General features: G+C 38.8%; 2 protein-coding genes and 1 long non-coding RNA gene across 5 annotated transcripts in view; 1 reads left to right on the forward strand and 2 right to left on the reverse strand.

The window, feature by feature from the left end:
- Positions 1 to 12,525, reverse strand: part of SLC7A6 (solute carrier family 7 member 6) — a 28,683-nt gene extending 16,158 nt beyond the window's left edge. The window contains exons 1-5 of one of the 3 annotated variants that reach the window (XM_065848199.2): positions 12,437 to 12,525; positions 8,232 to 8,340; positions 5,908 to 6,480; positions 2,419 to 2,544; positions 505 to 649 (exon numbers count right to left, since the gene is read on the reverse strand). In XM_065848199.2, coding sequence (XP_065704271.1) covers positions 505 to 649; positions 2,419 to 2,544; positions 5,908 to 6,439 — 803 coding nt within the window. In that variant the 5' untranslated portion in view covers positions 6,440 to 6,480; positions 8,232 to 8,340; positions 12,437 to 12,525. Of the gene's footprint in view, positions 1 to 504; positions 650 to 2,418; positions 2,545 to 5,907; positions 6,481 to 6,949; positions 6,972 to 8,231; positions 8,341 to 12,436 lie in introns of those variants that run through there. The other 2 variants (XM_065848198.2, XM_071814192.1) reach the window with 2 other exon arrangements.
- Positions 1 to 22,910, reverse strand: part of DYNLRB2 (dynein light chain roadblock-type 2) — a 182,799-nt gene that overhangs the window by 53,986 nt on the left and 105,903 nt on the right. The window lies entirely within an intron of this gene.
- LOC139829030 (uncharacterized) lies at positions 12,520 to 17,528 on the forward strand. Its single transcript, XR_011741209.1, has 2 exons — positions 12,520 to 12,655; positions 12,753 to 17,528. It is a non-coding gene; the product is annotated as an uncharacterized lncRNA (long non-coding RNA).

Consider the following 22,910-nt stretch of genomic DNA (forward strand, 5'->3'; position numbering starts at 1 on the left):
AAGTAAAAATGATCAAATGAGATTCTATTTTTAGCATAAAAGATAAAAGGTGTCTGCTTACGGACACATGACTGAACAACATTAGTTTAGTCACACTTCTAGAGCATAAATTCATGGAAAAGATAACATTCTTAAATATGAAATCAGAATTACTGCACAGATAAACACAGTCCAGACTACACTTACATGACTGTTTGTTTCTCTGCAATAACACATTTTGTCATTAATAGCAGCAACCTCTTGAACTGAAAGCTCACCAAGCACTGAATACAGCATCCTGCAATGACCTGATTGGTTTTAGTTTGTTGTAGATTTTCCTTTTTTTTCTTTTTTCATTTTTAATGTAGTTTAAAACTAGCAAATCTTTGCTGATAGTTTTTCACAGAACGTTTGGTTTTATAGAGCAGTTCTACTCATTTATCTATAGGCTCAGAACTCATTAGTGAAAGCCCTAAAATGAGCAACTTGGGAACTATCCAGGTTTAGAAAGCCCAAATCGTTTACCTTTCTGGGTTTTTGATTTCTTCTGTTACAAAATTGAGTGTATCCCAACCAGAGTAAGAGAACAAGGCAGAATAGAGTGCGAGGGAAATGTCTCCAACATTAGAAGAGGATCCCTCAAACGAGTTCTCAAAGTGTGATGTATGGCCTGTATATGGAAGAGACACAGTGAAGTACAGGATAACAAAACACACCAAGTAATTTTTTTTTTTTTAATTGGGCACACAAATACAAAAAAAAAAAAAAAAAAAGGCTCAGAAACCCTAATTCCTTAAAAGCTGGTAATTAAACCCTTTTTCCAGTTCTGCTCTGTACTTCAGCCATGAGAATAAGCATGGCATTTAAACTACTAAAACATATGTTCTGTGAATTACACCATTCTGTAATTAAACACCCAGTTTGTACACAATGGCACAACATGTTCAGGAACATTAAGTTCAGACTAAGCTACAAACAACTGGTAATGACAGCACTCAGGCTAAGGGTACCTTTTATAACATATATATTTATAAAATAATTCACTCTAGCTTCCTATATACTTTTAAATTTTCAATCATTTAGCCTATGAAGAAAACAAAGATTACAGTTTATTTTAGATAGCTAAGACAAAAAACCCAACACTTAGACAGATGTTTAAGTTTTAGCTATTAAAAATAGAAAATTGAGAACAATTAACAGAACATAAAATATTACTGTTACTTGAGATAAAATTTTCCCATGGTAAAAGAAAAAGCCTATTTTGCACCAGTATTTGTGAGAACTTGTGCCATCTTTTGACTTCAAGCAAGTCAAGACAAGCTCATCAATGGCAGTTTTATATATTCAGACTATTTTACATATACAGGCATATATACATATGTATGTATATATGTGTGTATATATGTATGTATATATATATACATGTATATACAGAAATACCTTCACTTCTTTCTCTTTTTTACCCAAATCAGACATTGCTATTCCCTTGCCACAGACATAAGCAAAGTAACTGCTGAGTTAGAAACAGCGAAGGGAGACAATGTCAAGAAGGTGGTAGAGAACAAGCTCAGAATCTGCAAAACAAGGGACGGGCAGATGTGCTCAAGATTAAAAATGACAGCATGGTGCTCACGTATGTATATTCTTCTTCTATTCACAATAATTACCCTGCTGATGGACTTTCAACAATAACCAGTTAGAGAGCAAAGGACACAAATTGCCAGATTGCCAAGGGAAGACCTTTATGGCAGGTTTGAAAGCAGGGTAATTTTTTTAGGATAACACACCAATAAATTGTCTCCAAAGGAAGTCATAAGAACAAAATTAACTTCAGAATTTCTGTAATTTGAAGGCACAATGCCCAATGCACACACAAATTAACACAAAAAATTAAAAAATTCAAAACCACAGCAACTTTCTAACCCTCAACAGCTATAAAAGAACTCTGGATCAGAGCAAAAGAGCTGCTGTTTCACAAATCTACTTGCATGTTCTTACAAATCTGTTTTTACTTTAAGTCACTTTCAGACCTGCACTAAATTCATTTTGTAAAAAAACAATTCAGCTGATCCCATTGTAAAGCAGTATGTTCCTCACAGAAATTTACAGCTTTCTCTGCTCCCATTGTATTTTGCTAACTCTGTATTTTGTTGTTTTAATTTCCTTTACTATTCCACACTGCAGGCTGTAAATTGCACAACATTGCTGAGCCATCAGCTACCTTCTTTTACCCAGTTCAAAGTTAACTGAGATAGGATACATTCTCATGATATAACATCATGATAATGCCTAACATTGGTATTATTGATGTTTTCGAAATAACTGTATCATGCTTGTTCTGAAGCATTTGACAACACATAGAGGTATTTTACAGCCTTTAGACCAGTTACTCAGTTTAACTGATGAATACAAACCTTGGCTTTAATTTTAAAAGCTTACCCTGGCATATTTTAACAAGTCCAGTTATGATGATGACAATAAGAGCCGTGACTTTAGCGTAAGTAAATATATCCTGCACACGTGTTCCCCATTTAACATAGGCACAATTTATAAATGTTAGAAGACCTAGGGGAAAAGAAAAAGAAAAAAGTGAAAATACTATTTGAACAACATTCGGTTTAATTAATTTTTAAAGTATTTTAGATAATAATCTAATATGCACTTACCTGTTATACTAATACTGAGGTTAAACTAAGCAAAATACACTGGTACTGAAAACACACTGGTTTAAACAAAACAGTAGGAAACAGATGTTCTAAAGAGTCATAATACATGCTGTTTCAAAAGATGAAATATCTTCCCATTCTCTGATAATATGCTCACTTACCTAACATTACCCCTCAAAGCTGTACTCTACAACTATCCTGAAGAAACCACTACACGAAACTATTCATTTCAACTTATCAATATTGTTCTGATAAATTAAAGATTATCTAGAAACTCCTTCAGGCAAACATAGTAAGGGAGTATTCGAAAAAGTTTTTTCCCCTTTCCCTGTTAGTCTGAGGATGAGTTTAACATCTGTGGAGTATCTGCAATACTGAACATGGTCATAAGCAATTCAATACTCTTTTCCAGTTGTATTGAACTCTGATCAAATAATGTATGCTTCAGGGCTAATGCAACGTTAATCTGGATTTTTAAGAACTGGGAGGAACTGATGAACATTCTGAATATACTCCTCCTTCTATCTCAAAATAAATCAGCGTCAGACCTATTTCACAAGGTTGTAATGGAACCTGAAGTGAGACTTTCAGATTTCACAACTGTTTTAGTAACAGTGGGTGACTAAACTCATATGATCAACTTTCCCAATGAACACTTTTCAAGCTGTTGTTGAAACACATTGTTCTCATGGGTATCAACATTTTGCCTTTGCATGTATTACTTTTTCCTCAAGTGGACAGTCAATCTCTTGCTGAATATCGAATAGGATTCAGTATCTTCAGTATTCTTTATTGAACAGAATACTAATTCAGTGCATATTCTTCTTATCCAGATCACATTATTGACACTAACCCAGAAGTTTAAATATTTTTCCCAAATCTTTTTTTTTCTCCAGCTAGTAAAAAAAAAAAAAGGTGGTTCTATTCTACTGTACTTTTTATCTCCAAACGATTTTTTTGTACTATGTGTTTTAAATATGCATATAACTAAAAACTATACTTTAAAGAAGTAAGGTAGTAGCAAATCAAAATTAAATTAAAAGATATGATAAAATATTTCCTTTCCCATAATCCAAGAATAACATGATACTATTAAGATAAAAATGTACTTCGCACAGTTACCGAACAGAAAAGTAATAATTTTTAAAAGCTAACAAAAGAAAGGTAATGATCTCAAAAGCATGGCACTAGTATACTAGACAGTCTGGCCAACTGGAATAGCTGAATCAGATTCCACTGAGCTTGGTAAGATGAGGGGAAAAAAACAGTTGTATCAAATTTCAGAAGTCAGGACTGCTGCAGCTCCCAAAGAGCCGTCAGGAAAAAAACAACTCTGCTTGATCTCAGCTCTTCGGTATTATTTTTTTTAATGCAGTTTTCATTAGCAGCAATTACTATTAACTTCTTATTTTAGTGAGCTGGACTTGGTCTCTACTTCAGATTAAATGCTACTCTGTCGCTGGTATCTTAAAAGGAAAAAAAAAGAAAAAAATATAATCAAGATCCTGAACAAGCCACATCCCCTCCCTCTTTCTCTTACTGAAATTACTATGTTTTCTTCAACTTAATTATCATTTAGCTACCTAACGTTCCTGAGAACTGCCAAATTCAGTTCTACAACCCCACATATCACCCCATTTCCAAAATGAGTGATGAAGTAATGCTGTATAACACTAAGACAAATTCACATTAGATCTAGTATTGTTATTACTACAGTTAAAAAACAAATAAAAAGAAACCCCACAACAAACCCACTCATTCTCACATACAATCTGTACCTAACCAACGTGCAGACTTTCTCTCCCAGCAACTTCACTAATAAAGTGTTAATCTTATCCAGAGGTAAAGATGTGACACAGAACATAGCCCTGCTGGGTCAGGAAGAAGTGTAGGCTTTAACAGAACAACTCAATTAAGTTGTTGACCAGGGTGACAGTCTCAGCACTGATGCCTAGAACAGGGCAGGACAAGCATTTAAACCATAAAATGGACCATACTTGCTTTTTGATAAACTGTTTTTTATAAGGGCTAACTGCCTTCAGATGCGAGATATCTTAAATGCAAGAGCAGATGCCCTCATACTCCTGAATCTGTGCCAGGATGCCTTGGGACAGGACCAATTTAATGAATGTGAACATGACATTCTGGGTCCTTCATTTCTTTCCTGAAGTTGTTACAACATCTGGCCACACTTTTTTGGGAGAAGGAGGGAGATGAAGGGAACAGAACTGAACAAGCTGACAGCTTTTTGGAAGAAGTTTGTAATTATTCTTCCCGCTACCTGGACCAGCACATTAGCATTTTCCCAACAAATTAACTAACAAAAATTGAAGGGGAAGCTATAATCTTCACAATTAGTTTTAGAGGACAAATATTTGAAACACACACCACTGTTTTCCATGTATTTGCCCTCTTCTAGTCCTACATAGATAACTGTAACAAAGAACAACACTACAGCCATTTCAACACACTCCCTGTTGCCTCAAAAAGGAACCAGGCAGGAGCAGCACATCTCCTCCCTGCAGCATACTGTTGGCAGTAAAAACGCGCAGGTTCTGTATTAGCTTTATAACAGGACCATCAGGTCAAGAGGGACGGCAGACTCTACAGCACACGATGATGATCGCTGCATGACAAAGGACGGCCAGCAGTCCTGATGTGAAGCATGTGAACAGTTGTTCCTCTATATTGACTAACAGAGCTGGCTACTTGATCACAAACATTTCGATGTTTTATGTGCACACAAAATTTCCACTTTTCAAAACAGCCTTACAACAGGTACTGTTGTATTGATGTCACAGTTAATCACGAGCATAAAGAACAGTCTTGAATAAATGACCTTTGGAAACCCTAACAGAGTAATTATTTAGGCATATCTACATTGAGAAGCTATTGTAAAATAAATTACAGCAGAATTTATAGTGCAAGAGCTATTCTGCAACAACTCTTAGACCACACCAAGAATATCTTGAGGTTTGATTGAACATACCTCTCTGAGGGAAAACAAGCTTTTTCCCTCATTTTTCCCACATAAGTAAACCTGGAAGAGTTAAATATCTTCTTCAGCTTTTGAATGAGAAAATGGTAATTCACTGACTATCTGCAAGTTATTAATATGCTGGAAATTGTTCTCTTCCCCACAGTAACTCAAAGCATTGCAGATTCAGTATGCAACAACACCTGGACTTCATAGGATTTGTTTCAATTAAGCCTAATCCTGAGTAAAAAAAAAATACCATAGTAAATTTCAATAAATACTTACATTCACAGGCAGCTGCTATGAGACGGCAAGCCAAATACGGAGGATCACAAGAAGGGAAGAAAGGTTGAACTATGTAGTTAGCAAAGGTGATGGCAATAATTGCCTGACTAGTTGGCTCAACAATTAGGAGTGAGGTCCACAAACGAATAAAAGCAATGAAGCTCCCAAATGACTCCAAGATATATGCGTAGCTGGCTCCTGACTTTGTAATAGTGGTTCCAAGTTCAGCATAGCAGAGAGCACCAAATACTGAAAAAATCCCTCCAATTGCCCAAACTACTAAAGACAATCCATAAGATTTGCTGTAGATGAGAACTCCTTTGGGAGAGACAAAGATACCTGAACCAATCATGTTGCCTACTATGAGGCTTATCCCATTTATCAAAGATATTTCTTTCTTCAGTTGCATTGTATTTTGGTTTCCGTCCTGCATTTCACAGCTGTCGCTTGGATCTGTCCTGTCTGATTTACTGACGGGGCTGTATTCAGCCAGTGAACTAGGCGACTTCGTATAATCTGTCCTTTCTTCCATTGTGGAAAGACTGTGAATTCTCCACGACTCCAAATCACAATCTAAAACAAAACAGAGACAGCTGAAATAGTTATCATTTTTTTTAATCCCAAGACTTTCTTGCTAAATCTTCTTTCCACCTTTTCACCCTATGATTTACAAACGTAAATTGAGAAATTCCCTTTTGTTGCTTCATACGTTTTCTTACACAAAGGTAAATTCATGCACAATTAAAATAAACTGAAAGACGAACAAACACAGAGCAAGAGACAAATTTCAATACAACTTAAGCTGAGAAAGAAACTTCTGCCTTCAGGAGAACAACAACAAAAACAAACCAAACAAACAGAAAACCCAAAACCTAAGGAAGGTCAGAATTAAAGTATTCCAACGTTGAAAAGGAAGAACAGACAGAAGCAAAGAGAGGTGATACAAAAAATCAAGCACTGTAAGACCAAGCTGGAAGTTCCATGCATGGACATAGATTTCTTGCAGTTCTAAAACAAAAAATAAGGTAATTATTGTACTTACACATGTAAGTTATGAATGATCCAGTAACAGGTTGCACGTATTACTAGTGCAGTGCGGGCTCTTGCTAAGGACAATATGAAGATATACTTACTCCAGACCCCTTTGATCCAACTCTCAACTTCTAACTGATACTATAACTCACTCTCTCCCTGAAACTGTTCCCAGTTCCCACTCCCCCATTTATCTAAGAGTGCAGGCTGTACATGAAAAAAGCAACAGATAGTTTCCATCCAAATTCCTCCATTAGCAACTGTATTTAACAGTATGTGATAACACAGAAATGAAAATTTTTTTCCTCTGCTTCAGACCTGTTTGGGAAAGAGCCACCCTCTTCTCCAGTCTCCAGGAAATCCTTTCATGCCTTCCAAAAGCGCATTGCTGCTAATAACATTTATTAGCATAAGAACATACTGATAGTTAGCACTAATTCTGAGTAAGGCCCGTTTTATAGACGTTCAAGTAAGAAATAATCTATTCAAGGAACAGTCTTGCATGGAAATCAGCTTAAATTGCAAATGGTTCTTTGATTACTAGGTTATCAAGAATAGGCCCTACATAATTACCAGAATGTACTACCACTCAATTGCCCTGCCCTTCATTAAACCCTCAGTGCATATGCTAGCCATTTACAACAGAAAAAATTTAAAAGTCTAGGTCAATTAGAATAAAGGAGCTGATCTAGTGGTGGGGTGGAGATTACTATAAAGCCAACACTTGTATACTACAGTACAGAAAACCCAGCTTGACATCCCTGAACTAGAATAGTCGCGAAGATGTGGAAATGCTAAAAGATTATTTTCCATCATTAAAAAAGTGGAATGGAGTGAAATGGAGTACAAATCATTTACTGAAACACATTACATCACTCATCTCCAACTCATGAATCTTCTAGCTTTTTCCACATTAAAACAGAGACTGTATTATTTTAAATAATGCAAAATGAGGTCCTCAGTCTGTTTAGTCAGATGCCTTCTGATTTATTTTCCCCTCAATATTTCAAAGAAACACTTTAAAAATGGTTAATTACTGAATATTTTATGATTTACATAAATCAACATCTTAGCTAGTATCACACACATAAGTCATTACATTCCACACTTTTAATTAGATTAAAAACCTTCAAGAAACTAAACTCTACTATTTCAGAGCTTGAAAGCTCTAGTGTTATAATCAGGCATGTAAAAAAAAAAAGTTAGACTAATTAGGACAGAGGGATCCACACAGCTTCTACAGATGAGTGTGTCCAAAACTGCAAAGGAAAATGAAAGAAAATTCAGCTCACCAGTTGTTACTGGTTGTCCTTGTTATTTATTCTTCCATCTAACTTGTGCCAAATTCATTTGCAACCACACACTGGCTGATTTTCTGTTACTGGTGTAGTAGACCTAAGTCTTCAAAAAGAAACGTGGTCTATGAGCTTCTAAGATTATTTTGTTTGCTTTCCAAGAGAAAGATCAGTTATTACTGTGTAAATAAGTTATTATAATAATCAATTGCAAATATGATACACTCGTCAGAAAGCACAGATATGTAAAACAGCAGGACAATTAATCAAAGCAGATGCCTTCATGACTAATTTGACCAGAAGAAGGTGGATTTAAAGAGAACTTGTGACCTGTAAAAATAACACTCAACTTCAAATTGTGTCTTTTCATTTCTGTTTTGACTCAGACATGACACTAGTCAAAAACGTATTTCAGAAGGCAAATCGCTCAGTGGAAAAAATAAGAATACTACAGCTATTATTATGACATCTGACTGATAGTTTGAAAATATGCCATGCTCATCCTCAGCAATTCCAGCTAAAGCATAAAACTGAGTAATATGTTAAGAATGGACCTATAGCTGTAAATCATAGCTATATGATTTCTCACTCCTTATATCCTAGTCATCAATCCCATTTCTTCCTAGAACACCTTTGAAAGTACAACTTGTTCAGAAGCATAAACTTTGACTACTCAGGCATTTTGATGATTTGATGTGTTCACACACAGGCAGTTTTGCACTACCAGTTACCGTGATTTACCTCATGGTCTGAAGTTCAGACGTACATTTAATTACTTGGAACTACAGACCCTGTCAGTGTTATGCCCTTCACCTCAATTAGCAGCACGTGACTGCAGTTCTATACAATTTCCTTACTGATGACCTTGGCTGTTTCTTGCCCGGCTCTACCCAGGAAAAGAACAACTACAATCTCTCTCAGCCTAGCTTGTTTTGTCTCCCAGAACTTTTCCTTCTCTCTGAGTCTGCTTTTGTTACTCCCAACTTCAGGTATCTACTGATAGCTAGGATTTGCATGAAGGTGTGTGCAACAGCTGACTCAAGATCTGGCATTTCATTTTCTGCTCTAACCTTGTTTGTTTTATATCCTTGAAGCCTTCAGGGCAGGAGTTGTGTATTTGCCTGAGTTGTGTGCCTTATTACACCACTTCTATGATAGAAACAAAACAATTGGCAGGTTTTTTTCCTACAAGCACTTCACCTCATCTTAACTGAACTAAATTGAGCAGCTTTGACCAACTGGAAAACAAAACAAAACAAAACCAAAAAACAACTACAAAGAAATAAGGAGCAGAGACTAGAGAAAACTAGAAGCTATATCAAGATTAGGAACACAGAGGAAAAAACACATATTAAAATACATTATTCTGTCACAAGACCATCACTGCTGTTGAAGCATAAGACAGGCTTGGAAGAGAGCAACCAGAAAGGAACAGTATATATTTTCTAACATACAACAATCCTGTAATACTGCAGCAAAAAACACTGTTAGAATGATCTCTAATGCTCCCAAAGCCTTGCCACAGGACTGCTATGGCTAACACAGCCTTATGCCTTCACACAACTAACATGTGGATTTCCTCATTGTTCGCCCTTGTGCAATACAAAGTCTTAAACTTTTTTTTGCTGATCGTTGCAGCTGTGAGGAATCTTTTTGCTGACAGAGCAAGATACTTTTTTTACTGAGAGGACACTGCTGTTGATATAGAAATCTTTGATATGCAAGCAGGACAGAGAGACCTGACACAAGGAGTCCTTCACTGTCTCACCAAAAATACATATTCTGATAAAGCATGTCGCACTCCAGCCATGTACCAATGGAACTGATGAAGGTTAATGTGCAGTTAGCACAGTCCTAACACCACATTACAGGCTGGCCCTCCTTTAACAGAAGGGAAAGAGGAACCATCTGCCAAGATCCCTCTTCTCCCACTGAGCAGGAGAGCAGCTGACCGTCATTTGTTCAACTGGGGCTGAACCTGCAAGCTGGTTAATGACCTATGCGAAATACCAAACTGCTAAAAGCTTACAGTGTTTTGCTATACTCATACAATTCCTGCTCATTAGCAAATATCTCTAGTGCCTCTATCTTTCAAAGTTGTCTTGCCTGCATAAACCAGATCTTGTTGTAACATCACTTTACGTATATACTCCTATTTCTGAATGCAATGACTGGCCCTTCGAATGAGAGTGAAGACTGCCCTACACAGGCAAACAGCATCAAAGTCTTCAGAGTTAAGCACCAACAGAGCAAAAGTTCCAAGTCCCAGAAATGCCTATTCCTTGCAATGTATATAAACAGGCAGTTAACAGTCTGAACACTTAAGTGGGAAAGGCTTAGAGTTTGTCTAGTATATGTTTTTCTTGTTTCTGGTGAGAGAAGAACCACTTCCCTGCCATACATACAGTCAGCAGACAGGAAGCCCTCGTAACAAAAGCCATTCCCAATGTAAAGATCTAATCTGTTCAACCAAGTCTTTTGTGCTCACATAGGAAAACACACTATCTTTAGCCATACAAAAACAACATAAACCTTTAATCAAATAGAACTGGCTGTAACATTTTTTAAAAACGACAAGGTGTGTTTATCATGTAAAACGGTATGAAAGAGAATTACTACATCAATTATTCGCTTGATAGTCGATCAGTGCTGGTAGTAAGTCCTGACTTTACACACCTGTGACACAGCTGCACAAGAGATGTTCAGTAAATACACATACTATCCACATGTTCTGACAAATCCTGAATAAGACTATGAACATTAAATGAGAGAAAGACCTATAATCAGCTTACAAACATATATTCAGTTACAATACTTCAGACACTTCGCAAAATTTAAAGTACCTATCCTGGACAAATCCACCTCAGTAACATTAACCTAGATTTCAAATCAAGTCACTTTAAAGTTAGGGAGCTGCACTAGCTACAAGTAAAAAAATAACATGGCAATATGTCCTTCACACTTCTCATTTATTTTTATATTTCCAAGGGAAAAAAATAGAAGCTCACAATTAGGGACCTTGTAGTAGACTGTCTTGATTTAGACTGAAATGAAGTTCAAAGCACTCAAGGCAGACGTAATTAAAGAAACACCTGGTGAAATTTATACAATAACCCCCAGTAAGGGCAGAAGGGACAATGATAGAGTTTGTTAAAATAATTTATGTTGGAAACCTCTCAAAACAGAGAAAAGTAATGTCAGAAACCACATGCTTACGTAGAAGTCTACATCCATGTGTACCCTTCAGCTGTAACTTACAGTCACACCTAATCAGATTGCATTTAATATGTATCACTTAAAAACCACACAAAAAAATCAAAATCACTACCAAATGCCAGTAAACAAAGCCATGGTCGCCTGAGGGCATTAGTAAACCTACTTCAGTTCTTCCTGAAAGCCGGGTATTAACAGAACAGGTATAATTACAGGTACCTGTCACCAAAAAAACATCCTGGTATAAGCCGACCTGAGCACCCACCCTCATATCCGCCTGCTGCCAAGCTAAATAAAACACGTGGCTGCAGAAAACCACCCTCCGGTGGGGATGTGCGCGACATGACGGCGACAACGGCCTGAGGACAACAGCCTGAGGACACCGGCCCTCAGGATCCCGCCATGGGAGGGGGATTTGGGCTTATTTCTCCCCTGGGTGGCCGCTACTCTCTCCCCAAGCGGTGGTTGCCCCGTTCTCCTTATAAAATAGGCGATGTTCAGACATAATCCACGCCTCCTGGACAGCCTGGGGAGGGGAGCGGCGGACACCTCAGGGCTGAGGCGCGGGGCAGCCGCTTCCCTCCCGGGGCTGTCAGGACTGAGGTACCCACAGGGGCTGAGGCACCCTTTAAAAAAATAAAATAAAATTTAAAAAATACACGACATTTGTCGCACTGCCACCCCTCACACCTGCAGCCCTCCCAGCGGGGGCAAGACCAGCAGCCCCGGATGCTGTAGAGGCGGCGGAGGCGCCGGAAACCTCCGCGCCCGGCGCAGGCTGCGCTGCCCACAGCCCCCCGCGCCCAGGCGGGCTGCCCGCCGCCCCGGCAGCCTCCCCGCCGTGGGAGGGAGATCGCGCCCTGCCGCGGTGCCAGCGCCCCGACGGTCCCGCAGGATCTCCCCGCCGCGGTGCCAGCCCCCCGCGGATCCCGCAGGATCTCCCCGCAGGATCTCCCCGCCGGCTGTACCGGCGTGGCCGCCCGCGTTACCTCCGCTCCCGCCGGCCGCGCCGTTGCGTCTCGCGGGGATGCTCGCTCGTTGCCACACGACACGTGATGGCGGCCGCTCCGCCCCGCCCCACGGCCCCGGGCCCGGCGCCGTCGCCTCCACTCCCCCTGACAGGAAACCGCTCGCCTCGTCTGCCTGAAGGAGACGCCGCAGGGCCCGGCTTGCCGCGCGGCCCCGCCGGGTTTACCTCAGCCCTGGGGGTGAGGAGGGTGGCGAGTCCTCTCACCCGCGCTGAAAGGGCGATCGCTTCCCCCTCCTCTTACCAGGAACCATCCTCCTTCTTCCCCTTTTCCTCAGGCGCAAGATGGAGAAGAGGCTTTATCGCTGACGGCTCAGTGGAGGAGCCGTGGGCCCGCGGCCTGTCCCCGGGGCTGCCGCAGGTAGAGGTCAGTCCTGATGGGTCTGGGGGACACGGAGCTCCCGCGAAACCCGGGGGATGACACGGCACGAAGTTACATGCACATGATGCACATGAGTTTGCTCGAAAATGAGGAGCCTTAGAGAGTCGAAGCCCTTAACTCCCGATGATATTTTGGGGTAAGACTATTAGGTGGTAAGTGCCAGTCATAGTGGATATGGAAATAAAAAGGGGACCCCTAAATATCACCATTAGCGTGTTCCTGCCCTCGAGAGGGGCACAGCCACACCCGAAGTTAGGCTCCAATAAACTGCATCTAATGGATCTCTAATGATTAAAAGTGCTCAGAGGTATCTGAAAATAATAGTGAGTAAGCAATTTGCTGTTCAGCAGGCTTATCCAGGATAATGTAAGGAAGGTTTCCCTATTTTTCTTCATCTACTAGATTAATATTTTTAGCATGTCTAAGCCAGTGAACCACAGGCTACAGCCCCCTCTTAATGTTCTTTTAGTGTCCTTTTGGCTGTTCCCTGCTAGGCAAAGAGAAGGTCAGTGTCTGGAAAGACAATGGGGCTCAGGAGACATGATAGTCTTTGTCTTGCTCAAAACAATCTAATTATCCCTCCCCCAGACCATGATTATTATCTACAGTCTCAAACAGATGAGTCACCAGTGGATTTTTTCCATAAGATACACTGGGGAAAAAACTTTAAGGACAAAAAACCAAAAGTATAAGGTGGTAAAAGAACATGGAAAGACAAACTGTGCAGTCTTAATATCTATGAATGTGCCAGTAAATGCGATGGTGGAGTCCAGTCCTATTGCCATGTGGCGTACATTCCTGATTTCCATGCTGCTTCCTCTCTCAAAGTTTGCCTTTTTTTTTTTTCTTAACTTAATTGTGCCAGACGATCAGCATAGAAAGCGACTGCTGCCTTCCTCTGCATCTCCAGATATTCTTTACGTTGCGTTTGGACAACAGTGAATGAAGAAAGTTTTGTTAGAAGTTGGCTTTTTAAGTGCACATATGGGAGACAACTACATTAGACTTAATTTCCAAACTATACAGCACCATAGCAAAACGAACTGTCATTTGCAGGTCATAATCTGAAGGACCTTGATCATCTCAACTCGTTAATTAACTTTGTTTCAACATTTTGTTTGGCTTTTGTTGTGTTTAGGTCTTGTGCAAGTGCATGCAGAGGTAACTACACTAAATCTATTACCTCCTAAAACTACTGACAGTGTTGCAAAGCAGCAGACAGAACCAGTCTGCCTTCTTCTGGGAGCTTAACAGCCCTGATATGTAACTTCTTTGTTTTTAAGCCACATAGACAGAACTGATAGAAGATAGCTAGGTATGGAAAACTATACAAGACATCCCCGGAATATACCTCAAGTTTGTACAATATGAAACTGATTGCTGTTATAAAGATACTATTTACCAGAGAGCAGTTATTAGATGGTAATAGTGTTCAGTCCTCGTTACAAATATGGATAGTGCTCTATTTTCTGTAACACTAACACAGCATCTTTCCGGTAGATGGATACTTGCAATGGTCGTCTCGCAGATTAATCGAAAAATTGATTCAGTGTGAGTATAAAATATGCAGTTGATTTCACTTATTGCTAGACTGCCTTTTGAGTTCTCTCATAAATTGAATCTACTGGAGATAACACTCATTCTTCTGAAAAATGAACTCATAAAATATGAGCCAATTATAAATTTGCCTTTAGGAACAAGAAATAGGTGAGAGATGAAGAGACATAGGAAGCAAGTTAGTAGGCATATGCTGGAAGTATAGCTGATGACATTTTATTTTAGAAACTTGAAAGAGATTTATTGGAAAAAATGCCCATTTGGGGATTTCAAAATAGAAGTTCACCATTTGAATTCTGAGAACTTAAAATATTGTAGAGGTTGGTATGAAAGACCCAGGTTAAGACATCATCATAAGGCTAATCGATGCTTCTGAAGTGTTTGCAAGTGACCAGAAACAAACTTTGCAATAATAATCCAAATAAATGTTTTCATCCATTTTGGCAAGGTTCATAACTTTATAAATTACTTCTTCAGTTTTACTGTGGAAGGCTAATGTAAGTCTGGACTCCTTACTATATTTATTGTCTTCTTGGTAAAGATTACCTCTACAAACTGTATGTCTCATCCCTGATACTGCAGAAACGGCCACTGGTAAGTTACATTCATACAGGAGTGTGCATTCTCTAAGCACTAGCAGAGAAAACCTAAAAAAAGACTTTGTTTCCACTAGGATTTTATCTGATACTAATTTAATCAAGTTAACATCACACCTCATTTAGCTACTGAGAACAAAGTCCAACTGAGTTTTGGTAAGTCTGAGTTTTGCCCTGTCTGCTTTTTCTGTCTGACTAATATTTCCACTTAAATGCATCTTAGAAAATGTAGCTCAACTCAAAAAACTTGAAGAATAAACAGATTAAATACCCTTAAACAAACAAAATTGAACTTGCATCAGACTAAGGGAAACCAAATCCACAGGATATTCATTAAATGGTTTTAGAACATGACAAAGCCAAGGTAAAAATTCCTGTTAAATCTAAGTGAATCTGAAGCCACATCATCGTCTTTGTGCTTATTAGCAAGTTAATTGTGATGTGCAGGGTGAATTTAAGCACATCCTTACTGCATAAGTCCCCCAAGAATGTGTTGCTCATGCAGTTAATTCATGGAAAAATGGGCATGTACTGAGCTTCTTAGAGGTCAGCATTGAAGTTGTGTTGTGTATATATATGTAGTGCTCATTGCTACATGGAACTTGTGCTGTTAACTGCCATGGAGATATTGCTTCCAGCCATGTGTTGGTTACTTTTGAAATTTTGTCACACAGAGTGAGTCTTGGGACCACTCTCATGCTTTTTTTGAAGTGGACGTTCCGTGGACACAGGAGTTATTTGTAGGGATCATAAAATGATACGGAACATTAGCCAGATCCCAGCAAATGACAATTTTTGTAAGTACTTAAAAGCAGAGGTTCTTTTTAGTAGTTTTCAACCTTCACCATCTCAAACAGTGTCAAGCATGTACTCTGAAGTCTTTCGGGAGACCAAGAAAAACAGCTCAAAAATGAGTGTAAGTGCCTCTGTTTCCTGTCATTGGTTAAAGCTGAGTGTTTTGTTTTACAAACATCTGTTTACAAAAACAAATTAGCTGATCCTTTGCCCCTTCTTTTTATCTTCCTCTTTCCATCATACAAATTTCTGCTGTAGGTGGTTTAAGCAGAGTAAGTATCACTTATAAATGAGAGTGACTACAAGCACCAAAATACTAGGCAATTTAAAAAAAGTCTAAATTTAGGCTTCTAAATTTATCTTCCTCTGCTCCTAGCTGCGTATCTCCTCCTTCTCCACTGGCTTTCAGCATTTGACTGGCTCTGGCACTTGCCTGGCCCCCCCTGTGAGCCAATTCTCTTCACTAAGCTGGCAGAAAACAATACTTATGTGAAAGTTAGTATTTTACTATCATAATTACAATAGTACAACTACGGAGTAAGCTAGGAGCAGAGAGAAAAGGAAGAGGAGGAGGTAGTGGAAAATATGCGCCTTTAAGGACCAGAAACTGTGGGATGGCTCTGTCTTGTCCAACTGCACTCTTATTTGAAGGTTCTGAAGAGTAACATTGGGTATTCATAACATTGGGTATTCATTTATGGAAGCCTTGTCTTCTCTACCTCATGGTTTTCCCATTCAGTTTCAGGGTTTTATTTGAAAAAAATAATCCTTTGTAGATATTTTAAAATAAATCGTTTTACTTAATTTTTTAGACAACTAAATCATTCAACTTTGCGACCCTACCCTTTGATGATCCAAATTGTCTTATCTATGTTTAATTAACTTCATAAGGACCTGGCTATTTATTAATGAGAGTGGGTGAGTCACTGTCTTCATTTCCTTGGAAAACAATATAGGAGTTAGAATCATTGTTTCACCAAGACTTAAAAAGCTGTAAGGATTTTTAAAGATAATGCTGTTTGTCTGTGTGTTTTTTGAAGGCTAATAAAAATGGTTATGTATAAAAAGAAGCTAAGGAGGATTTCTAGCTGTAAAAAATAGCTTCCTAAGAATAAATATTTTTTTCTTGTTTCAGGTCCCAGATTAGTATGTGGGTATGCACAGATGATGAAGCCCTTAGTGGTAGCATTTGTAACTCACTTGCATAGTATTTAGATAAATTTCTTTTGGCCAAGACGGTTTGAAGACATCTGTTGGGGTTTTTTGTGTATGTTACGCAACTCTCAGCCTTCTAATACAGCTGCTCAAATGTTGTTCAAAACAGCTAAGTTCTTGTCTGTTACAGATTCCACTGTATTATTGTCAGTCCTTTATATACTCCCAACACTTGCAGTACCTCTCTCTCTGATTAAAAGCAGGAGTATGGAAGCTTAGAAGATTCTGATAATACTCAGTTACACTGATACCCTATTTGCAAGCAGCTAGTTACTGGAGGCTGGAGCCAATGTCACAATTTTGTTTGTATTATCATGCTGAGTCCAAACTTTGCAATTTAGATTCAATCAGATGTTCCTTAGCAGAGCTGCTTTGGATCCAGAATGCCACAGTACAACCCCACTGATGTGTCTTTGCTTTTAGTGCACTCCTGTTAACTTTTCTCCCAATTACTGAATTACCCTGAAATGTTTGTACAATACAAATAAATTTATACCTTTTAGAAAAGAGTTCCGTCCCGTTTTATTTATTTATAATAGCACAATACTTTACCGTGTGGGAACAATTGCTGGGTAAACAGATGATAAGGAGTCTGTTCCCAAAACTTTCACACTTCTGCAGAATTGTGTAGTTGTATTTGCTCTAAATTTAGGGTGTCTTTAAAATTTTCCAAAACATAAACCCAAAGACCTTTCTGTATAGATTCCCACACAATGTATGCAAATCAAATATGCGTATGTATGTTGACCTGAATTAATACGGTTTGCCTGTAGAGGGAACAGATTAATGAGTACTCATTTAAACATGGAAATGGTGAGAGTTCAACAAGTTCTGATTCTAGAGTTTATATAGCATAGGCATTCATTGTAAAATAAACAAAACCATGTTGTTTCACAAATACGAGATCAGAACTGCCTTGCGACTGCTTGCCGAAGACTGCGTATTCCATGAGCAAGAGCTTCAGAATGTCTCAATATATAAAAGTACACCTTAAAATTGACTTGTAAAATATTTTAATGTTAATAGTCTTGAAGATTGGGAAATTGCACTTTATTGAAACACAGCAGGATTTATTGCCAGTCCATTTGCCTTTGCAGTAAATAGGATAGCCCTATTAATGGATTTAGTCTTTTGTCTGCCGGCACATTTGTTCCAATTTCTAATCCATTCTTTGCTAATATTAGAAAGTATTCAGCCCTAAAATTAAAATTATGGTTGGCTTTGCTAAATTATCAGAAATGATTTCTCAGCAGTCTATTTGTGTGTGTTTTGCACTTTGCTCCTTTGTTCCACACTCGGCTCTTGATTACTCGGTACATACAGTTTCCAACAGAGCAAATCATAGCAGACTAATTAAGAGCTACCAGGAGTTTCACAAGTTATGCAAGATCCCCACAACTATGAAAAGCCTTTTCAGCTCCCCAGTCACATACTGGGAAGTGCCATAAATCAAACTTCTGAAAGCAAAGTTGTGCTGCAGAGACTTACAGGTATATTTTAGTTCCAGCAGGAAGTAGTTACTGTTAAAGTTAACTGCTGTTGTTTGGGGTTTTTTTCAGTACTGTTTTTCTTAGTTTAAATCCCACAAGCTGAGAGCATTTTGAATACCAGTAGCATTGATTTAATGATCACTTATGATCACTTATGCAACATTGGTGACGTTGTCTTCACATTCACATGAATCTGGAAGGGTAAGTGAAGGGAGAGCAAGCACTTGAGCTTCTATGTCAGAGCTCAGTATGATAAGGGAAACTAAACCTCCCAGTGATGAATGTCATATTACTGCTTGTGGAGGTCATGGAGATATTTTTACCTCGGTGTCAGTAGTATGGGAAAACTTGGAAGACCTCAGCTTATTCTGAACATATAGGAGATGGCCAGGTTAGTTGTTAAGATGGGTCATCAATGTCATCTCATGCAAAAAACTTTATGGTTGTAGTCCTTTAAGTGTCGTCACCTCACACATAAATGAGATGATCATGTAGGTTGCTCAGTGTCACACTGCATCAACAACTCCGTCCTTGTTGCAAAGGACTAATTTTATTACTGGAGCGTTGTATCACTGGAGAAGTTGTTCTTTTGGATTATTCTCTGCTGGAATAACACACGTTTTGGTTGCCCATAATCTTTTTTTCATTAATACAAAAAACAAAGACAGGTTTACATGAGGTGGTTGTACTGAAACAGTCAGAAGACAGCTGCATTGCATTCAGTATATTCTGCACAGTAAAATTACAGCTGTGAAATCCTGATAATTTTATTCTTTAGAAAGGCTTCTTTTGTCCAAGAAGAAACATCTGTGATAAAATAGCCAGCTGTAAAAACAGACAAGAAAAATCCTCTCTATGTGCCCAAACATACCTTAAAGTAACAAATCCGTAGTGAACCTTCCTTTACCTCTGCAGTTGTCACTGAGCACAGTAATTGGTACAGTTAATTGGCACTGTCACAAGCAGGAGAGGCCTGGCCGCAGTATATGGATCTGCTCTTGCTACCAAAGATGAACATTAAGGAACACTAACAAGTGACAGCTTTCACTGCTGGGGGCTGGTTTGGGCAAAGAAACTGGGAGTTGCTATCAGATTTAAAAAAAAAAGTCTCAGACAAGAACAAATAAAATTGCTATATTGATATACTAGTAATGGAATAACAGAAAACATTCCTACTGAACACATTAAAATAAAATGCAACAGCTGATGAGATCAAACCCTGTTTTTTATCTTATATAGAAAGTTAAATCAAAGACTATCCAAATTTTTGGTTTTGAAAGACATGGTAATATAAAACAGCATCCAAATCTCTCCTCTCTTGAATCTTTCATTAATTCTATACCTAAGTGGGAGATGTCTTTAAAACAAATCTATCTGCGGCTTTGAATACCAGCATACAGTTGGTTTTAGCGGAGAGAACAGGTTTTAGCCAGAGGTGCCAGGCTGCATCTGAACCAGCTCTGCAGGACCCAGCGCAGGAGGGAGGAGACAGGAGTATTGGCTTGTTTTGCAGAAACCTTCCCCGAGTTGAAGTATTTCTTTGGCTGTAAATCTTTTTGTCTCGTACAGGGTTTAGTAAAACTTGTCTGAGACATGCAGTCTATCAGAAAAACAACCAGATTTCTGTGTGAGGTCATACCAGTTCAGCACAAATAATGGTCAACTTTTTTTTCTGTGATTTTGCTTGTATTTTTCACATTGTATGTTGTACGTTTTTATGTTCCTGTGGTTTCATGCAAAAAGAGGGAGGAAATATATTAACATGAAGAAAATCCCATTGTAAAAATAGACAAAGTGCCTCTCTCAGCAAACCTTTAAGGGATTCACAGAAATCTTGTTTGATAAAGATTGCCTTTTAATAAAGATGGAAAAGATTTTCATTGTATTTGAGAGAAGGTGACAAACCATTATCTGCAGATAAGCAAAAATGTAGGAGCACCTTCTTTTCTTTTTAGAATTCACAGAAACACTGTAGAAGGTGGAAATAATCCCTGGAACTCTTTAATTCAGGTTTTCGCTATTCTGTCCTCCTGCTGGCTGACTTGCTAACAGGCACATAACTTCAGAGAGAGATTTCAGTGAAATAAACACTGATTGAGTTACAGAGCAGGTATAAATATTCATGCTGTTTAACATCCAGCAAAAAGGCGTTCATTTCTCCCTTAGAACGTTTGTGTTTTGCGTAAATAAACTGAACAGGCCAAGGGAAAAGTCTTAGCAAATCACTTGTTTATATTAATTTTGTCAACTAAGGCACTCTGGCTCAGGGAAAGAAGTTACATGAATATTGCTTATTGCTCTGGGTGTGGGAAAGGAGTCTGCCTTCGTAACAGCCTTTAAATCTTTTTGAGCGCTGACTTGAAAGCCGCTCCAGAATCATAAAGCCGCAAGACCAGACAACTGGTTAGGATCAGGTCCTGTTTCATCACCGCATGTTCGCTGCCTCCGCTCCAGACTCCTATCTTCCCTTCACCTCTTGTTTGCTAGACCAAACACACACAATTTTATCAACTTGTCCCTACTTGTCAGGTTTTCTCACTGCTTATCAGCCTTCCTCTCTTTTCTGGGCTCTCCTCAGTCTGTGCTTAGAGCTGAATACGCTTTTCCAGCTAAACCATTGTCAGCATGGAATGGAAAACAATGGTTCCTTTGGCACCTTGCACGCACACCAGAGGCCGTGGCAGGCACTCGCCTCAGTGTTTTCCTTCCAGTTTCCTGTTCTTTTGCGACAGGATGTTTTCACAACACATCTAAGTGGCATAAAGACAGTTCTGCTGGAAACATATTTTGCAGCTATTCCAAGGTCAAAAGTCTAGCACTTCCCCCCCCCCACATTATATTCCTTAGTCACTTCTCTCAGCTTTTTTTTTTTCCCCCAGGTAACATTCCACTGAGTTGAAAAAAAGGCTTTGATCCTTTTTTGGTCAACAAAAGAAAGCAAATATAATGTTGGCAGTCATTCTGTTACCTATGAAACCTAAAGAAAGGACTAATTGTACAGAACTTTCTGGAGTACAGCCAGGTTACTTCTGAAAGGGTGAAATTCTGCAGCACTTTCTGCTTGTATGGATATTGCTGTCACTATGTGGAAAGTTCACGACCAACACCTGGAAACAGGTGTTGCAAGACTTTGGAATGTTATCCCATTTCAAGGGGTGAAGAAGTTTCTCTTCTAAATCACTAACTGTGATCTAATTCAGCCTGGGTGAAGGATTCCACAGTTTCTTCACCTGATGCATCTCTTACTTGTGTGGAAGAGGAAACATCAATCTGAAAGCCCAGGAAAGATGGCAGTTTAAGGCTATGGGTCTCTCTAACTCTTACTTGGGAAATAAAGACAGGAAATAACAAAATACTGATCACAAATCTCTATCACATCAGCACAAGCGCTGGAAGTTGTACATCTGAGCTTCTCGTCTATCACTTTTGTCATGTTGGGATTAAGCAAAGTGCAATGCTGCAACTACCAGCAGCCTGTCCTCAACACAAGCAGAATATAACTGTGCAATTAATGTTTTTTCGCTGCTACGCTAACTTTAATGTAACACAAATAACTCATTAAATATGTTCTTTGCAGACCTTGTCAGGTAATTTAATTTATGATGGACTTACCTTCAAAATCCAGGATTTTTGTTTAACCCAGCTGACATGCCAGCTGTCAAGTCAACTGCACACTCAGTAAAGGGAATGTAGTACCCGGCAAGGCAAGCAAGGGATTACTTCCCTTGATAAAGAACAAACTCAGCACTATGCTCAGGCCTTTTGAGCTCCAGTATAACATTTTGCAAAAGGGGTAGGAATAGAATGAAGGGGAATATTTCCAGCACATTTTTCTTGAGGCATAAAAACTGCATCAGTCTTAGAGACAACATATATTACTCAGGGAGATCATAGTTAATAGCTGTTTAGCACTATAATCAATGAATAGCAGTAAAGAAACTTAACTTCTCTGTTCCCACGCTGATGGTGGCTGGGTCCTTCTCTAACATACCGGTCCCACAAGTATTTATATATGCACTGAACCTTCCTTAGAAATCTTAAATTAGTTCAAGTAACTAAGGCTGCGCACGCATGGAAGTATTTACAAGGTTGCATAGAATTCAGACTTGATAAAAGTCCTTGAGGTTTAGTATGTTTTGCTTAGTGCTTTAGGTTTTATACATTTTAGGCTACCTACCTGGTGTAAAATTCTTCTCTGTATATTAGCAGTCGATTTTTAAATTTTTTGCATATTAGCATTTTATGAATATGTACTTGTCTTCCTCTGTTCTCTGGAACCCCATTTTTAACAGGTGACAACTATTGAGTGGTATTTATAGCTTTGTTTGTTTTGCTCTCTGCTGGAAGGACTAATCTTAGACAACTCATCCCAGTACCTCAGATTAATTTTCCACAAATTAA

The sequence above is a fragment of the Patagioenas fasciata genome, chromosome 13 (assembly GCF_037038585.1).
Source record: "Patagioenas fasciata isolate bPatFas1 chromosome 13, bPatFas1.hap1, whole genome shotgun sequence".
Classification (NCBI taxonomy): Eukaryota; Metazoa; Chordata; class Aves; order Columbiformes; family Columbidae; genus Patagioenas; species Patagioenas fasciata.